Source organism: Pleurodeles waltl, chromosome 2_2 (assembly GCF_031143425.1).
Source record: "Pleurodeles waltl isolate 20211129_DDA chromosome 2_2, aPleWal1.hap1.20221129, whole genome shotgun sequence".
NCBI classification, from domain to species: Eukaryota; Metazoa; Chordata; class Amphibia; order Caudata; family Salamandridae; genus Pleurodeles; species Pleurodeles waltl.
Genome location: NC_090439.1, coordinates 1,123,331,243 through 1,123,351,378, shown reverse-complemented (window position 1 = coordinate 1,123,351,378; position 20,136 = coordinate 1,123,331,243). Strand labels below are relative to the sequence as shown.

Below are 20,136 nucleotides of genomic sequence, written 5' to 3'. Positions count from 1 at the left end.
TGGGCATGATAATGAAACCCAGACTCAAGTAGCGACACTGAGCATTCCAGGTGGGACAACAGAAGGTCTCGGTCTTGAGCCATGATCAGAATGTCGTTGTAGGAAGTTGGCTCTGTATGCACTATTTCAAAGTAAGGAATAGTATGCACAGAGTCCAAGGGTTCCCCTTAGAGGTAAGATAGTGGCAAAAGAGATAATACTAATGCTCTATTTTGTGGTAGTGTGGTCGAGCAGTAGGCTTATCAAAGGAGTAGTGTTAAGCATTTGTTGTACACACACAGGCAATAAATGAGGAACACACACTCAAAGACAATTCCAGGCCAATAGGTTTTTGTATAGAAAAATATATTTTCTTAGTTTATTTTAAGAACCACAGGTTCAAATTTTACATGTAATACTTTAAATGAAAGTTATTGCAGGTAGGTACTTTAGGAACTTTGAATAATCAAAATAGCATACACAGTTTTCAAATAAATCACATATAGCTATTTTAAAACTAGAGACAGTGCAATTTTCACAGTTCCTAGGGGGAGTAAGAGTTTGTTAGTTCTTGCAGGTAAGTAAACCACCTACGGGGTTCAAGTTTGGGTCCAAGGTAGCCCACCGTTGGGGGTTCAGAGCAACCCCAAAGTTACCACACCAGCAGCTCAGGGCGGGTCAGGTGCAGAGGTCAAAGTGGTGCCCAAAACGCATAGGCTTCAATGGAGAAGGGGGTGCCCCGGTTCCAGTCTGCCAGCAGGTAAGTACCCGCATCTTCGGAGGGCAGACCAGGGGGGTTTTGTAGGGCACCGGGGGGGACACCAGTCCATACAGAAAGTACACCCTCAGCAGCGCAGGGGCGGCCGGGTGCAGTGTGCAAACAAGCGTCGGGTTTGTCGTTGAAATAAATGGGAGACCAAGGGGTCTCTTCAGCGATGCAGGCAGGCAAGGGGGGGGCTCCTCGGGGTAGCCACCACCTGGGCAAGGGAGAGGGCCTCATGGGGGTTACTCCTGCACTGGAGTTCCGATCTTTCAGGTCCTGGGGGCCGCAGGTGCAGAGTCTTTACCAGGCGTCGGGATCTGGGAAGCAGGCAGTCGCGGTCAGGGGGAGCCTCGGGATTCCCTCTGCAGGCGTCGCTGTGGGGGCTCAGGGGGGGGGCACCTCTGGCTACTCACGGTCTCGCAGTCGCCGGGGAGTCCTCCCTAAAGTGTTGTTTCTCCACAAGTCGAGCCGGGGGCATCGGGTGCAGAGTAGCAAGTCTCACGCTTCCGGTGGGAAACGCAGTTGTTTTAAAGTTGCTCCTTTGAAACAAAGTTGCAGTCTTGGGTGAACAGAGCCACTGTCCTCTGGAGTTTCTTGGTCCTTCTAGAGCAGGGCAGTCCTCTGAGGATTCAGAGGTCGCTGGTCCCTGGGGAGAGCGTCACTGGAGCAGTGTCTTTAGAAGTTGGGAGACAGGCCGGTAGAGCTGGGGCCAAAGCAGTTGGTGTCTCCGTCTTCTCTGCAGGGTTTTTCAGCTTAGCAGTCCTCTTCTTCTTAGGTTGCAGGAATCTGAGTTCCTTGGTTATGGGGAGCCCTTAAATACTAAATTTAAGGGTGTGTTTAGGTCTGGGGGGTTAGTAGCCAATTGCTACTAGCCCTGGGGGTGGGTACACCCTCTTTGTGCCTCATCCCAAGGGGAGGGGGGCACATCCCTAATCGTATTGGGGGAATCCTCCATCTGGAAGATAGAGGATTTCTAAAAGTCAGAGTCACCTCAGCTCAGGACACCTTAGGGGCTGTCCTGACTGGCCAGTGACTCCTCCTTGATTTTCTCATTATCTCCCTTGGACTTGCCGCCAAAAGTGGGGGCTGTGTCCAGGGGGCGGGCATCTCCACTAGCTGGAGTGCCCTGGGGCATTGTAACACGAAGCCTGAACCTTTGAGGCTCAATGCTAGGTGTTACAGTTCCTGCAGGGGGGAGGTGTGATGCACCTCCACCCAGAGCAGGCTTTTGTTTCTGTCCTCAGAGAGCACAAAGGCCCTCACCACCTGGGGTCAGAAACTCGTCTCTCAGCAGCAGGCTGGCACAGACCAGTCAGTCCTGTACTGAACAATTGGGTAAAATACAGGGGGCATCTCTAAGATGCCCTCTGTGTGCATTTTTTAATAAATCCAACACTGGCATCAGTGTGGGTTTATTATTCTGAGAAGTTTGATACTAAACTTCCCAGTGTTCAGTGTAGCCATTATGGAGCTGTGGAGTTTGTTTTTGACAGACTCCCAGACCACATACTCTTATGGCTACCCTGCACTTACAATGTCTAAGGTTTTGCTTAGACACTGTAGGGGCATAGTGCTCATGCACCTATGCCCTCACCTGTGGTATAGTGCACCCTGCCTTAGGGCTGCAAGGCCTGTTAGAGGGGTGACTTACCTATGCCATAGGCAGTGTGAGGTTGGCATGGCACCCTGAGGGGAGTGCCATGTCGACTTAGTCATTTTCTCCCCACCAGCACACACAAGCTGACACGCAGTGTGCCTGTGTTGAGTGAGGGGTCCCTAGGGTGGCATAAGACATGCTGCAGCCCTTAGAGATCTTCCCTGGCATCAGGGCCCTTGGTACCAGGGGTACCAGTTACAAGGGACTTACCTGGGTGCCAGGGTTGTGCCAACTGTGGAGACAACGGTACATTTTAGGTGAAAGAACACTGGTGCTGGGGCCTGGTTAGCAGGGTCCCAGCACACTTCTCAGTCAAGTCAGCATCAGTATCAGGCAAAAAGTGGGGGGTAACTGCAACAGGGAGCCATTTCTTTACAGTCGTCTAGATAAATTATTAACCGGACCCCTTGAGAGCGAAGGAATTCCACAACTGGGCGCATTACCTTCGTGAAACACCAAGGGGCAGAAGACAGACCAAAGGGGAGAACTTTGTACTCATAGTACTCGGCCTCCCAATAGAACTGGAGAAATCTCCGGTGTGGAGGAACTTTAGGAATGGTCAGGTAAGCGGACCAACCAGTCTTCCTCTTGGAGAACGTCTCTCAGCAAATGGATACCCTCCGTCTTGAAATGGCAATATAGCAAAAAAAACGTTGAAGTCTTTTAAGTTTAGAACCAGGCGAGAACCGCCACCTTTCTTGTCCACTAGGAACACTTGGCTGACAAAACCTGAAGGGTGACGAGGAACTTAGACAACGGCGCCCTTCTTTACTAGAGCTGAAATTTCTGCAGAAATGTGACTGTGCTCTTGAAGGGAAAAATATACTTGCCTGGGAAGGCAGTGTTGGTGAGGAGACTCGTAAAATTCTAGCTTGAACCCCTGCACGGTCTCTAAGACCCAAACATCTGAAGAAATCAGGCGCCAAGCCTCCAAAAAATACTGAGTTCTGCCCCCCAACATTACCTCTGAACTTACAAGCTCACCTGTGCCTCCCGACTCCTGGGAGAAAGATTGATGGCCTTTGGATCTCCCCCTGCGGAATCTGCCTCGACCAGATCTTGGTCTCGCCGGGTAGAAGAGGAGGAGTCTTACTCCTGAAAACCTCCTCTTCCTTGTTGGTTGAAGCGGCCGAAGGCACGCCCTCTGTAGGGTCCGGCCCCTCTAAAAAGTGGACGCAGCACTCTCCTGATGGATCCTTGTGCCTTGTCCAAACTGGCATAGGTGGAAACGAACTTGGAGAGTTCCTTCATAAAGGGGGACCCAAATAGTAAACCCTGAGCCACAGGGCCAGATTCAGATGCAGCAAGGTCTGCCAACTTGGGGTCCAGCTTCATCAGCACAGATCTGTGACGTTCAGAAGATATGGCGCAATTGGCATTGCCCAAGAAACAAAGAGCTCTCTGAGCCCAACCTACTTAAATGTCCGGGTTGATCGGTTCACCCGACTCCTTGGCCTGAAAGGCTAACTCTAAGATTTTTGTTAAGGGACAAGAAATGTCCAACAGCTTAGCCTGGCATCCGCGCCAGGCACGATCAATACCCTTTTTTGGGTCCTTTGCGGGTTTTTTGAGGAAAGTGACCAGAGTAGGATCTAATTCGGGGGTCTCGGTAACCTTGGAGGGAAAATCTGGTCTGGGGCACTCAGACCTTTAACCTAGAGCAAATATCCTTATCGAAGCTGTGTCTAATGTGGGCTTCCACATAATCCGCCACCTCCGGGAGTGGTAACCAAAGCGAAGATCTGGGATGGATAATATCCTCTGGTTCGAAAGTCAGAACCTTAGGGGCAGGTGTCTCTTGGTGATGAGCTTTCTTTTTGCGCTTACTAGGGGGGTCATCACCCTGCTCAGATGAGTGTTCAGAAGAAGAAGAAGCTGCGTCACTAACAGCTTTCTTATGCGATCCTGCATTATAGTCATGCTCCCTTGCCATATTTCTTAGAAGGGATTCAAAGTCCGCAGCATGTGGGTTAGAAATCTGCTTAGCAGCCTGGGTGTTCGTTGGAAGGGAAGCTTCCCCAATGGGTTGGGGGGCCGGCGGGGAAACCCAGCCCTGTTGTTCTACCAAACCCAAAAGATGATGTTTGATGGGTTGAATGGCTTGAGCTAAAGCCTGACTGACTGAGTGGCACACTCCTGCGTCAAGAGCATACACTAAATCTTGGTCAAAAGAACCAGTATTGTCATCTAGATAATACAATTCATCGGCTTGGTCATCGTAGACACCCATACTGTTGAACAGCAGAAAGGGCTCCAAAGGAGCAGTATAGGCAGGTGAGAAAAAACAGGACAGAAACACAAAATAAATAGGACGTGGAGGGAGCTGCCCTGTAAAGAGTTAATTATACCCTTGTAAGCAGGCCCAGCCTGAATAATAATTTATTGCAACCCCAGTGTCCAGGCACTGGGGTGTAGGTGGGGAGCTGAGCCGGTGAAAACAAGGAAATAAAGTAATTAATAGCGCTCCCGCGCTTAAATAGAATGAAAGAATAACAAGAAGGGAACCCTGGAGGGCAAACACTCAGACGAGCGAGAAATCGCCTTGAAAAAGGCTTAATTAATTCAGGAATGCGCTCCGGCGCGAGCGTTAGTAAGAGGGGGCCCCCTGGAGCAAAGCAAACACGTCAGACGTAGCCCGGCAGGAAGCGCTCGGGACGCGAGAGAGATTTAGGCCCCGGGGCAGGGGTGGGCAACACGCGGCGAGCCTCCAAAGCAGAATAACTCTCCGGGAAGCGTGCACATGTGCTGCACAGCTCCGGACCACGCGCTCGCGTAGAGCGCGAGTCATAAATCAGTAAAAGCCATAAAAGCTGACACCACACCGGCTATAAACAGAGGACTGCGCGGAACACGCGAGTCCTCGCTCCCCTGCTCCCACTCCACAGAGATAAAAGCAATCCAAAAGGACGCTTTATAAGGAGGGAAAATACTGCTCCTAACACAATATAATTAAAGACACGTAAACATGAAAATAAGGGAAAACCACTTAACTGGCTGCGAAGCAGCAAAGAAAGAGGAGTGGCTGGGTGTGATGCAACACTTTATAGGCTTCCTCCTCTATGGTTCATCACGTGATATTACTAATGTTGGGAAATGTAGTTTTTTACTTTCCATGGTTTGCATTGGCTGCTGTTAAAAATAAAGCATGGAAAGATAAGCATAATCTGAGCCTCCGGTCCTGACATAGAATCAACTCATCTTTGCAGCATGTGTATTAACCTAAAAAGCCATCCTTCCAGTGTTAGGTATACAGTACTGACAGCCAGCAACAGTTTTTTCTGAATCTCACAGCATTTTCAGATACACACTGGTCTCTAAAATGTATTATTGCATAATATAGATCCAAGACTGATGTTGTGTCAATCTCAGCATTCGGCTCCACAGTTCCCCTGCAAATTTCCTCATGGTGTGTCTTATTTATGATGAATGATGGTGCTGCAAATGTGTTTTGCAGTATGTTCATCTTAGAAAGAGGGGATAGGTTAAAGACCTTCCTTTTCAGACGTTTTACATTGATTTCAAGATATTTTTAGAACTTATTGCCAAAAAAAGGTTGTCATTTATGTTATTTATCTCTTTCAATGCACTTTATTTTTTTGGTTTTACGCTCAAGAAACTGTCATACTTAAGTGTCACATATTTGGCAGATAAATGTCACTCATAACTGCATTGAAACTATGGAACTATCACACATAAACCACCTTTAATCTCGGCAGCTATGTGAAACACATATATGCCAAAATTTAAAGGAGGAAAGTGGGATGTTTTTTTAAAAGAATCAGGAAAATGTATTTTCCCCATCTATATCTATTGTAGCAGAGGCAAATTCAGGAGACAGCAAAAACGAACCCCTTTTTTTATGGTTGAAAAACCGGGAGTCTGCCGCCTGGGTTGTGTTTATTGGCGTGTATGGAAAGACTTCCCACATTAAAACAAAGACAACACACGACCCTCGGGAGGGGAGGACGTTGTTGTCAACATTCTCAAAGGGGTAGGGGCCCTCTTTACAAATGACTTACCTAGAATGTTGAATTATTAGTGTTTCGTAACCAGATTTCGGTCTGTTAAGGCACTGGTATTTGGAAGGGCTGCCCTTAGTACCCTTACAAACAGGGAATCCTTAATATTTACTTGATCCCTTTAACGATTCTCGAACCCTTTTCCATTTCGTGTATTGGATTTAGTAAAGTACAACATATGTTTAGCAATCGAAAATCTCAATTTACTGAATCTGAGGATTTGCAACTAAAGTCTAAAAACACAAATCGGACCCTTTACAAATTCCGTGCTTTGGTACCTAAAATGTTGTTAGTTTTAACGGATATTTAAAGATGGCGGACATCATTACATACATCAAACTAGTCCTTTTTCGGTATCTCCTATGCGAACGTTTCTCGCAGTCTCGGAATACGTAAGGCACAGGCTCTCTGATTGAGCGAGGTTGGGAACCGAAGTCTCGCGAGAAGACGTGCACGAGGAAGGTTGCACGAACAGGCGCATGCGCCTTGTAGTTTTTTTTCTTCTTTCCCTAACCACTTTTCCTGTGGTCTCGCGAGAGTTAGACTCGGACGGAGCTAAAAGAGCTACGGAGGAAAGCAGATCTAATGGCGACTTCATTGATGCTGGTAAGGAGCGGTCCGGACCGGGAGGGGCAGCTGCGGGGCGGAGCAGTGCGCGGCCTCTGGAAGGGAGCGCAGTTGGGAGCGCGCTGGGGGCCTGGCCCCGGTCACAAGGAGGTGGCGAGCCCTATTTGTGAGCGGCGCCGAGAAGATGGCGGCTGGTGATGGGGTGCCCAGCAGCTGGGCTCTAGCGACCCGTTCATTGCCTTCTCCGGGGCGACGGGCAGAGAGACACGGGCATCCGCTCTACGTTATATATGCATTTTCATTTTGTGTGCACGTTCTCCATTAAGTTGTTAGGCGGATGAGGCATTCTTTACCGCAGAGTGGCCCCCTTCGTAAAAGCTCACGGTTATAGTGAGATGCCCCCGGGCTTGAAGTGCTGGTGACCGGCGCTGCTAAATGCTCCCATACTGCTTGTGACTGATATTGGCCCATCAGTCAAAAGCATTCTGTGTCATCCGATTTGAGTCAATCCTTTTTTTTTTCAGTGTGAAACTGCACAGCCAAAATGCAGCTTTTTGTCTGAGAAACAGCCATGGCTGGCTGAGGACGTTATGGAGGCACTTGCTGGCTATGGATTTATGTGGCAAGGAAGGCCCAAGTATTTCGCAGGGTTGAGTAAATTATGCTAGAAGAAAATAAAATGTATTTATGAAGTATAATAATGCCACACAGCTTGAAGCAATTTCAACGTTAACCCAGTATTGGGCAAAGATTGAACTTAAGTGTTATCAGATAATACAGCAATCAACAACCGAAAGGTGACATGCCTCTTTGCGGAAATGCACGCATTAGGTTTTTATTTTTTAAGTAACTTTTGATCTGTTTGAGCTAGAAACAGACTTTGCATATTATGCTGAAGGTGACATTGGATATTAAGTGCAGCAAATCCATACTTATGTGGAGAAGGCACATAATGTGATTACAGGTACCTTGGCGGTAGGAGAGCATGTCAGTCTATTTTGGGAAGTTTACTTTCTCGTGACCTGATGGAAAATTCAGTGTAGGACCTTATAATTAAGGCTCCCAACTTATGGAATTTATTTTAAGCTTTCTATATTTATTTTTCTACCGTTTTTTTGGTATCCACATTTATGTTGTGTTTTAAGAATAAATGGAGTCGCAAAATGGAATCATTCCACACTTATTCAACTGATACACTTGTAATTATACTTTAATGGGTGTCACGTTTTAGACAATGAAGCAGCCAAATATACAAACAATACACCCACAGATAATATAGCATAGTATACAAATATGTTAACATATACCTGTGTTTAAGAAACCTTAACCTGTTTTGTCACTCCTTATGCTGCCTGCTCAGCCGTTGGCCTAGTATTCATGAAGGACAGCATGGAGAGTCACTCGCAAGCAATTTTAGAAAAAAAAATTCTCCGCTTTTAAAAATACAGGCAGCAAACCCATTGTCTTCTGTCTGTATTCGTCTGTCAAAATAAGAAAAACAGAAAACTGGGATGGTCTTTAAGTTACTGCTTCATCTGAACAGCCAATAAGCTGATCTAGTATGACCTTTCGATACGGACCAGGGAATATTTTTGGTGCGTCATACAAGGCATCTGTTTATTTTTTTCTCTTTTTTACAATTGAGATTAACATGGTCAGATTCTCCATAATGCCACCTGAAACCCAATGTAGTGCGCTACTTTATGCCCAAATCGATTGTACTGCATTCGGATGCTCCTTGAAAAGACCCTAATGCTCCCCTCTATTCCACCACTCCAGCTGCGTAATTGTGTATGTCTGTAATTTGTTGCCATTTAATTCATTAACATCATGTTTTCTCATGATCTTGGTCCTAGATACCATTGAACCAAGGGACCGCTGTTGCTGTATGTTTAGGTGGATGGTTATAAGAAACGGTTTCTTTTGGAAAAGCATTTACTTAGTGCTTTTTTTGTTATCCTTTTTTTTTTTTTAATACTAATATTGGGTAATTGTCAAGCGCAGACCAGTTCGTGGAACGGATAGTCCACCTTTTAGAGGTACAACCTTATTACAAGGACTGCAGTGTTTCGATATAGGAAAGTACTCATTCTTTGTTTTGTAGCAAATTTCCTACCTAGAAATGGATTGGTAGTCTTACTGAACTTGTTCATTTAGAGGTATCTCCAACGAGTAGCTCATGAACTCTACCCATAAGTAGTCCGCGTGTGTAGCCCAGCCTACAAAAACTAAAAGGTTTATATTTAAAACAAACATGTGGTCATTATTCAAATACTATAATATTCGTAGCTCTGGTTGAGTTTCATAAACCTAAGTAGCTTTTACTACAAAAAAGGTTGAAGACCCCTGATTTAGATGATGCCAGCTGCCCCATACTTTTTAAAACTGATATGCGATCTGACACCACTATGTCACAGATCTGTGTTCAACATTGCAAGATATTGGATGTGTAGTGTCCTTACATTTCACTTACCTACAGTTGTCCCAAACCAGTTGACTGATTGAAGAGAGGCTGTAGGAGTGATGGATGACATTTGGTTATTTATTTAACTATTTGCTTCTGTTTGGAAAATGATTTTACATAGCAGTGCACATTTTGGATGGCACAGGGTCTCCAGTGCTGTTACCATTTGGCACCATACAGTAAGTTATTATTATTATTATTTTTTTATGTAGAAACAGACTAATTCCAGAGCAAACCAAGCTTCCTGGGGCAGCTCAGATGCTCACATCGGTTTATTATAGTAAGGTTACCAACTGCTTCAAATAACTCTCCATATGGTTGTTAAGAGATACTCTGATAATGCATCAACATTTGCCAAACAGTGTTCTTTGTACTGCTATATTGCGTGATGTTTATTGTATTTTGTAATGTGCATCACCCTGGAAGGAGGTCAGTTCCAGACTCATGAGGACCATTTTAATGACTTTACAGACCAAATGTGGGTCTTGGCTAAAATGTGCCTTGTCCAATCAAAAATGCTTTAGAACATCGTATCTTCCTTTGTATCCTAGCAATAGCAGCAACTCCATTGTATTATAAGTGACACAAATATGCACTGCAATGTTATGTGTGTAGTCCCAAAAATGCCTCAAAAGTGCTTCTTGAGGGGCGTCACCAATTTTATCCCTGTCTGTCCACTCCATAATTCAGCAAAGAGCCTCGCATAAAACATGCTGCATCTTGTATTCCTTGTAGAACGATGCCCATCCACACATCTTGGAACGTGCTGCCCTGGATACCACCAAAGGAGAGGGCTCCCTGTGACACACACATGTTTACATCTGTTGGGCTGGCTTGGTGGCGAGAGGTGGAGGTTCAAGATGGCCATTGGTGAAACATGCTATGTCTGGGCTTAACTACATGCCACATTGGTATTGTGTAGATGCTCCACACTGACAAGGTCTACCCAAAGTAGCAAGGTATTTACAAGTTGCCACACCAGTGAGAGACAGGGTATGGCCACAAATCAAAGTAAGAGAGAACATAGTACTAGAGACATGTTGACACAGTCTGATAATGTAGGAAGTTGGCTCTGTATGTGCTATTTCAAAGTAAGGAATAGCATGCACAGAGTCCAAGGGTTCCCCTTAGAGGTAAAATAGTGGTAAAAATAGATAATACTAATGCTCTATTTTGTGGTAGTGTGGTCGAGCAGTAGGCTTATCCAAGGAGTAGTGTTAAGCATTTGTTGTACATACACATAGACAATAAATGAGGTACACACACTCAGAGACAAATCCAGCCAATAGGTTTGGTTATAGAAAAATATGTTTTCTTAGTTTATTTTAAGAACCACAGGTTCAAATTCTACATGTAATAGCTCATTTGAAAGGTATTGCAGGTAAGTACTTTAGGAACTTTAAATCATAAAAATTGCATGTATACTTTTCAAGTTATTGACAAATAGCTGTTTTAAAAGTGGACACTTAGTGCAATTTTCACAGTTCCTAGGGGAGGTAAGTATTTGTTAGGTTAACCAGGTAAGTAAGACACTTACAGGGCTTAGTTCTTGGTCCAAGGTAGCCCACCGTTGGGGGTTCAGAGCAACCCCAAAGTCACCACACCAGCAGCTCAGGGCCGGTCAGGTGCAGAGTTCAAAGTGGTGCCCAAAACACATAGGCTAGAATGGAGAGAAGGGGGTGCCCCGGTTCCGGTCTGCTTGCAGGTAAGTACCCGCGTCTTCGGAGGGCAGACCAGGGGGGTTTTGTAGGGCACCGGGGGGGGACACAAGTCCACACAGAAATTTCACCCTCAGCAGCGCGGGGGCGGCCGGGTGCAGTGTAGAAACAAGCGTCGGGTTTTCAATGTTAGTCTATGAGAGATCTCGGGATCTCTTCAGCGCTGCAGGCAGGAAAGGGGGGGATTCCTCGGGGAAACCTCCACTTGGGCAAGGGAGAGGGACTCCTGGGGGTCACTTCTCCAGTGAAAGTCCGGTCCTTCAGGTCCTGGGGGCTGCGGGTGCAGGGTCTCTCCCAGGCGTCGGGACTTTAGGTTCAAAGAGTCGCGGTCAGGGGAAGCCTCGGGATTCCCTCTGCAGGCGGCGCTGTGGGGGTTCAGGGGGGACAGGTTTTGGTACTCACAGTATCAGAGTAGTCCTGGGGTCCCTCCTGAGGTGTCGGTTCTCCACCAGCCGAGTCGGGGTCGCCGGGTGCAGTGTTGCAAGTCTCACGCTTCTTGCGGGGAGCTTGCAGGGTTCTTTAAAGCTGCTGGAAACAAAGTTGCAGCTTTTCTTGGAGCAGGTCCGCTGTCCTCGGGAGTTTCTTGTCCTTTTCGAAGCAGGGGCAGTCCTCAGAGGATGTCGAGGTCGCTGGTCCCTTTGGAAGGCGTCGCTGGAGCAGGATCTTTGGAAGGCAGGAGACAGGCCGGTGAGTTTCTGGAGCCAAGGCAGTTGTCGTCTTCTGGTCTTCCGCTGCAGGGGTTTTCAGCTGGGCAGTCCTTCTTCTTGTAGTTGCAGGAATCTGATTTTCTAGGGTTCAGGGTAGCCCTTAAATACTAAATTTAAGGGCGTGTTTAGGTCTGGGGGGTTAGTAGCCAATGGCTACTAGCCCTGAGGGTGGGTACACCCTCTTTGTGCCTCCTCCCAAGGGAGGGGGTCACAATCCTAACCCTATTGGGGGAATCCTCCATCTGCAAGATGGAGGATTTCTAAAAGTCAGAGTCACCTCAGCTCAGGACACCTTAGGGGCTGTCCTGACTGGCCAGTGACTCCTCCTTGTTTTTCTCATTATTTTCTCCGGCCTTGCCGCCAAAAGTGGGGCCTGGCCGGAGGGGGCGGGCAACTCCACTAGCTGGAGTGTCCTGCTGGGTTGGCACAAAGGAGGTGAGCCTTTGAGGCTCACCGCCAGGTGTGACAATTCCTGCCTGGGAGAGGTGTTAGCATCTCCACCCAGTGCAGGCTTTGTTACTGGCCTCAGAGTGACAAAGGCACTCTTCCCCATGGGGCCAGCAACATGTCTCGGTTTGTGGCAGGCTGCTAAAACTAGTCAGCCTACACAGATAGTCGGTTAAGTTTCAGGGGGCACCTCTAAGGTGCCCTCTGTGGTGTATTTTACAATAAACTGTACACTGGCATCAGTGTGCATTTATTGTGCTGAGAAGTTTGATACCAAACTTCCCAGTTTTCAGTGTAGCCATTATGGTGCTGTGGAGTTCGTGTTTGACAGACTCCCAGACCATATACTCTTATGGCTACCCTGCACTTACAATGTCTAAGGTTTTGTTTAGACACTGTAGGGGTACCATGCTCATGCACTGGTACCCTCACCTATGGTATAGTGCACCCTGCCTTAGGGCTGTAAGGCCTGCTAGAGGGGTGTCTTACCTATACTGCATAGGCAGTGAGAGGCTGGCATGGCACCCTGAGGGGAGTGCCATGTCGACTTACTCGTTTTGTCCTCACTAGCACACACAAGCTGGCAAGCAGTGTGTCTGTGCTGAGTGAGAGGTCTCCAGGGTGGCATAAGACATGCTGCAGCCCTTAGAGACCTTCCTTGGCATCAGGGCCCTTGGTACTAGAAGTACCAGTTACAAGGGACTTATCTGGATGCCAGGGTCTGCCAATTGTGGATACAAAAGTACAGGTTAGGGAAAGAACACTGGTGCTGGGGCCTGGTTAGCAGGCCTCAGCACACTTTCAATGGTAAACATAGCATCAGCAAAGGCAAAAAGTCAGGGGGCAACCATGCCAAGGAGGCATTTCCTTACAGATAATATCCCAGCCTTGGAGCTTCCCTCATCACAGCAAACCACGACCTCTGACGATGGCTCTCAGGAGATAGTGCCACTCGCTAGAGCATTTATGGAATCCCTTTTTGACCTCACAGTGGACCTACATGTAGTGAGACAAGACCTCCCATGTAACTTATGTGAAATGAAACATGACCCAAGAGCATTGATGGCAGCAAGATCGCTTGAGGGGTAGAGATTGAATAACTAGAAGTGTTGTGCTTACATGAATGACCGCTGTACCTCCAAGCTTACTTCAAAGAGATAGAGAATCCCTAAAAATTTCAAACTATTAAAATCGGGGTGATCCTGATCCCCCCCTGAAGAGACACAAATAGTAACAAAAAGATGACTAGTGAACCTTTCCAAAGGGCCTACCACTGCGCAGCCACGTAGTGCTGTGTTTTTAGCAGCGTTTGTACCGTTTAATCTATAAACAATGGTTTTTGTTGCTATCTGCAGATTATGCTGCAGATGATGGATTTTGTGGTGATAGCTGCAAACCTGTAACTAATGTACAAAAAACCAATGGTCGCACAATCACATAATTCCAGTGTCCCTGGTCTTAACATCAGAGGCTTGAATAATCCGACCAGATGATTAAAGCTACAGTCTCTGGAATGATCGTGGTGTGGTATGATTACTTCAAAATACAGACCTCCTCTCCCGCATCTGGTTCAGATTGAAGTCTTAATTGTTCCTGCCCAATATTTGTCCTCTGGGATAGACGGAAAGTGAATGGGTAACTTTACTTATCTCTCAGAACTTCCAGGGTAAGGTTTTGGGCAAGGTAGGAGAAATTAGGAGTTAAATGCTGGTTTATTGGTTTAAAAATGGGAGGGCAGTATTTGTTTAACCATAAAAACTGACTGCTTCTCATTAGAACCTAGAATAATTTCTAGTTTGGGTGCTCACAGATATAGTGCAGACTCTGCAGTTCTGGGGGTAGTGCTCCGAAATTTGTAAAGAAACATTGAGCAGATCGGGTCTGTTTAATATTTTGGGGTAAATGTAGCTCCCCCTCTATGGACTTAGCCTGGTTGAAGGCAAGTTGTCTAGAAGACCTGTCAAGACGAGCACATCCTTTACTAAGAGATTATACATGATTTCCAGCAGTCCACAAAACCCATGCACAAATTGATTACTTTTTAGGCCCACCGGCACTGAAAGGACATGTACAGAATGCTGAAATAGAACCCATGTCCTTGTCAATGCCTGTTGTTCTTCACACAATAGGTAAGACAGGGAGTTAGCATTACATAGTAAAAAGCAAATACTGAAGCTGTGAATGTGCTCATTGCTCGCTATGTATAGTGCAACATGGGAGGTGTTTGTGGGCACACTTTGTGACGTGCTAAAAGCAATAGTAAGAGAGGAACTAATAGCTATGCCAACTAGATAAAACCAGATTAGAAGGGAGAAACAAGTGGATTTAGAGAAGAGAGGACTCTGGAAGCCATTTGTAATCGAACTGGAGCCCTTCGCGTTTGGCACCAATTCAACTTTTCGCATGCCCAACTTAAACACCTAGACGGAGCTGAACATATGTTGCTCTGGCTGAAACATACATTTCATTTGGGGTGTAACGTGGGATAATGCTAGGGCATAAACTGCGGTCTAAAGTGACAAAAAAATATAGTGTACTCCATCATAAATGCTAGGTCTAAGGGGTGCCCAAATAGCAGTAGTCTGCAGACTTTTACCAAGGCCTTCACTCTACACAAGCTCATAATGGCACTCACCCCATAGACTTTGAGAAAAACATGTAAAAGCTGCGTTCCGTGAGAACATGACCTAATAGAGGAAGTAGGAGGCGGCTAAAGCCTTTCTGGGCTCCAGATGTACACTGTTTTTGGCTTATGGCATTTTACTATGAGGCTTTCTGCTGAACCTTAGTCCATCTTCTCACTAGGCGTTTTATTTTCTTTGCCCACAGTGGGATGCTCTCCATTCAATCTAGCAGCCACAATATCCGGCATCTTCGCACCAGAGGAAAATAAGCAGTTCTGCCGCTCATAAATCTATCTTGCGCCTGGATTAAATTCTTGCATGCCCCATATGGTGGAGCCATATCAAGCTTGATTTATATCACCGAGAAACTGAAGAGACCATACTAGACTCATTTTCCATCTTATAGACGACGTGTATGGAGCAATGAGAGAGGCCCTGCTATTGCAGTTGATGCCAAAAAAGTCCCATTGCAAAACTTACTTTGACAGTCTGGGACGGAGTAATGGAGAGGAAAGGCTTGACCTCTTTTCCATCGCCAGTGACACCAGTCCTCCTTAACCTGAATACCTGGGCCTGCATGACTATCACTGCTCCAGTTGGCAGTGTACTGGCTTTAAGAGAATAGGCTTCTGCTTCAAAACTAAAACGAGTATCCCTTTTGATAGACTGAAGGCTGACCATGGGCAGTCAGAATCAGGTGAAAGGCAATATTTGCATGTTAGGCATTGAGTCTTGCACACCTCTTAATAAGGTACATGCATCTCGATTCCTCTCATGAGAAATGGGTCTGCCTGAAAGACTCAAACAACTAATCACTGAATTCTACTCTTTACTAGTGGCGTCCCCCTGGAAATTGAAAACCACGAGGCAGTAGGAGGCACAAGTTTCACTTCTGCCAGTGTATATTCTGTTGGGCGTGCCTAATCAACTGACCTTTTTGTTAAAGTCTATGAAAGGTCCTCAAATTACCTTAGCTCTTGGTGCAGCGCACCTAGCCATCCTCTCATTTTGGGGTTCTATTGTCCCCCAGAACATACTCACTGGCTGCATAAACTTTGGCATTTGTTGGGGATAGAAAAGTGAACACTCAGTGGAGTACAAGGCAGATGCCTTTTCAATAGACGCGAGCACCATATAATCTAATTTTGTCTGAATTTAACAAGCTGACATGTCCTAAATACCTCAAATTACTGCATACAATACCGAATGTCCCAGAAGGCACGAAGTCTTCACATTGCTTGATAAGTTGTTCACAAGCCAGCTATGTCGTACATCTCCAGAAATTGATGGTATAAAGTTGCGTGGAGTAACAGCAACAATAAATACAGTATATATAATTTGCTGCTAGGCGGCCTCCAGGTTGTATGCTTTTTCTAAGAAGTTGAAAAGTATTTAAACTAAAAAATGCTATATAAGCATAAAACATCAATTTGGAGTGAGTCGGGTGTTCAAAGTATTGGTTTCCTAGTAAAGTTTGCCTCGGGGTCTTGGCTTTTGAGTCTAGATTTTTTGTAGAAACGCCCAGTTGTGCTGTAACTCATTTGTTATACTCTGTCTTTAGACAAATGGAAGTTTGGAAGACTGGGCACTCATCTAGCCTTTCTCCCACTCTTTCTAGGCGTTGTCTGTGTTGTGCATAGACAGGTTGGTTGCATAACATTAAAACCAGGTTTGATGAGAGATGCTTTGATAGCTCTATCACTCACTTTACACCCAGCAGTTACTATATAATCTGAAAGGACCACATGGCAATGGACCGAACTTTTGCTGAAATTTGGTCAACTTGTATTGCTTACCGCCTTGTTCAAACATCCTCTATGTTACAGTCTGGTTTTTACTTTTGTCATTGGGAAACGAGGTCTCTATATGAGTGTAAGCATGTTTAGTTGGTGGGCACAGCTACTGAGAAAACTACAAATGTCTTAAGATTGTATAATCAATGTCTTTGTTCCTTGTTGGCAGAGATTCATTTTATTTTTTAGGACAGGGAAAAGTTGGCTATGCATACATACAGGTTCATGTGGCATTGAAATAGAATCACTTGTGCTTGGTTTCTAGCCTAAGCAAATAACTGACATCCTAGTATAATCCCACTGCACGTTTTCACTGATGGGTGTAATTCGGTAAATAGAAAACATTGAACTTTGTTTTCATTTGTTCAAAAATTCCCTTATACACCCAATAAAACTGAATATTACATATTTGAGTAATTGTTAGTTGGTGCATAGCAAAAACATTATTGCAAAAATGGTATCTCTCAGAACTACTGCAGCAATTGCCATGAGAGGCATGGTTATATTTGAATCTGTCCCAGCTACTGCAACAACTTCAACAAGGGAGATGTGACTGCCTTGGCAGCTATCACAAGCATGAAAAATCGAAAGGATTTCTCTCTATTTTAAAATAGTTGAAGACTAAAAAAGACATCAGATTCTTATCTCTGCCGTACTTATTAGAGTAGTGCCTATGTTGATCTAACCATTCTCTTAGCAGGAGGGTTAGTAATGTCCCATGGTTAAAAACTCTTGTAACGAATGAGTGCAAAAAGCAAGAGTGGTACTTCACAAATTGACTGCTTTTGTGACCGTTGTTGAATGACAGTGTAAATGAAAGGTTCTGTAATTCTGTTGAGAAAATACGTTGGTAAATTGTGTCCGGAAAGTCAGTTCTTGAAATGTTATTTTAAGGGGTAAAAATACTGGCATAAAATAGCCTCCCTTAAGTTCAGAATCACATCGTTAAAAGGCAGCAAAGGGGCATGCAAATTGCTTTAAAAGGAATTGGACAATTACGGAAAAATTAGTGTAGCGTGACCTCGTTTGTGCTACGATGGAAGACGAGGGTGGACAGGATATGAAAGAAATGAGAAGAGGGTTATAGGAACAACACATGGAGAACAATGGCAGTATGAAGCAATGTAAAAGCAAAAGGGGCAAGAGCTGGTCTTTGGCTTGGACAGCATCCCCTTGAAAAGTAGAGCCTGTTCACAGTTGGGCTTTTTTTTACCTTGGTAAACGCCTGTCCTGTCCAAAGAAATGACGTTTTAGGTTTACACAGATCAGGTTTGTCAGAATCACATTCCTAATGGGTGTTTTTTTTTGTTTTTTTGTTTTTATTATTATTATTTTCTTGAGGTTTCATGGAGATTCTTCTGTAGGTTATTTTCGAAGACTAAGCTCTTGCTAGAGTGGGAAGTAACATGTTCAGACTCTTTTTGGGTTTAAAGTGGTCTGTGGTTGAATTCCACATTGTCACAGCTGATGGTCTGGGGCATTAAAGTTTAACTGCCATTAATTTCACACTCGGATGAGTATGTGTAAGATTGGATCACCTTTTTGTTAGTGTTGATCAGCCATCTTTGAGTGTTCCTCTTTAGCCACATTAGTCCAAGTGTGAGTAAACCAAACAGTGTAGATTTTCTTAGTAAATTATGAAGGAAAATCTTAATTTTATTAAAGAGACAGAATCTTTAACGGGAGCAGAAGATCTTGATATCAAGTTGTTTTTGGGAGGAAGGATGCAGAAAATTCATGGTTGCTGTCAGGGAGGGGAAAAAACATAAATTACCAAGTATTGCGGAGGGCTAATACTTGCATCCGTGTCTTTAATATAATTAAGACTTTGCAACATTGTCCAACACAGTTTAGCTTGATTTGGGTAAAATACGGATATAATGCAGTGTGTAAATCAGTCTTGGTGCATTTGTTGACATCCAAGGGTATACCAAATGTTTAATGGAGTTCAGACACAACAGCATGAGTTTGTCTGAAAGCATTTTCAGCGAGGGGTGTGCATTGTCAGACCAAGAGATAAACAAATTAAATACAACCTTTGCATCCCACTTTTTCTAGCCCACCTCGCCCTAAATATTAAAAAAAAATTGCTCCCTTTAACAAGCGCATAAGAGCGGATGGTCTCCCACTGGTTTTCCATTATTGTAGGTATGGTGCATATGAATTGCCGATCTGTATAGATAAATTGTTCTGTAAGACTTAACTGCTCTAGTTTCTGCCACTAGAAAATTGATGACATAGATCATATCGGCTGAAAAGGGATCAAGATTTCCAGAAAGTGCAGGTGGATTTGTAAGCTTTTGTGGTACCTGGAGCCCAGGCCTTAATAATGAATTCTGAAGCCTCTGACTCGTAGGGCTGACCCAATACTTTGCACAATGAAAGAATGAGTGAGTTGTCGAGTACCAAGCTGTGGAGATAACTCGAAAGGCCTTAGGGAGAAGGACTGGAAAGTCGATTGTCAGTCCTAGAAGGAGTAGTTTACCATACCTGGCATTGCCAAAAAGGAACCACTGTTACTATTGTGACTTTTTGACGTCTTACATGAGCTAGTGCTCTGGCGATCATGAGGAAAGCCATAATTTACATAGACGAGCTCTGAGGAAAAAGTCTGTAGCTAGAGCCAGGAGATCTGAGTGCCAACTGAAAATATGAGGTGAGTGGGAATTCAAGCAGGCAATGGAGACAGATGGAAAAAGGACCCCATTTGTGAAGACGAGACTGGAACACAGAGAGATGATGTCTCCAATCGCTGTAATCTCGTAGGAAACAGGAGTGCCAACTTACCGTTGAATTCAGATTGCCTGGATTCTTCTGAGTGAAATTCTGTTGCTGACAAAATTTAGACATAATCTGGTGCCGCTTAGATGGTTGATGTAACTGATAGCCAAAACATTGTCCATACGGAGGAGGAGGGAACACTGTATTTTGTCTTTTGCCAGGCTTTTGATTGCCAAGGAGCCCACAAGCATTTCCAAACAATTGATATACTATCTAGACCCCTCGGTGGAACATGTATCTCCAGTCAAGATTGGAATAACAGGCACCCGAGGTGGTCAGGCTTGCATCTGATTCTAACACGAGATCCGTGGCTGACGCGAACATAGTACTGCTGTTTGAAGCGTCTAAATGGTCTATCCACCATTGAAGTTCCATGTGAGGTTCTGGGTCTATGATTATAAGATCAGAATAAGCAAGACCTTTTTTGCAAATGTCAAATTTTTTAGACATTGGAGTGCCTGGTAATTGAATGGGACCGGAGGAAAATGGCCTGAATGGTTGAAGAGAGGAGACCTACTATTCTGGCCAGAGATCTGAATGAGATTTGAGAATTGTGGAGTGGTTGAAGAATTTGTGATCTGATAGTTTTTACTTTTTGTTGAGGAAGATGAAGCGTA

The 20,136-nt window shown here is 44.9% G+C and overlaps 1 protein-coding gene across 2 annotated transcripts in view; it reads left to right on the top strand.

The window, feature by feature from the left end:
* Nucleotides 1-6,900: 6,900 nt before the first annotated feature.
* Nucleotides 6,901-20,136, top strand: part of PUF60 (poly(U) binding splicing factor 60) — a 269,830-nt gene continuing 256,594 nt past the window's right edge. For both annotated transcript variants that reach the window (XM_069220967.1, XM_069220966.1), the window contains exon 1: nt 6,901-7,024. In XM_069220967.1, the coding sequence (XP_069077068.1) occupies nt 7,004-7,024 (21 nt within the window). In that variant the 5' untranslated portion in view covers nt 6,901-7,003. The remainder of the gene's footprint in view (nt 7,025-20,136) is intronic.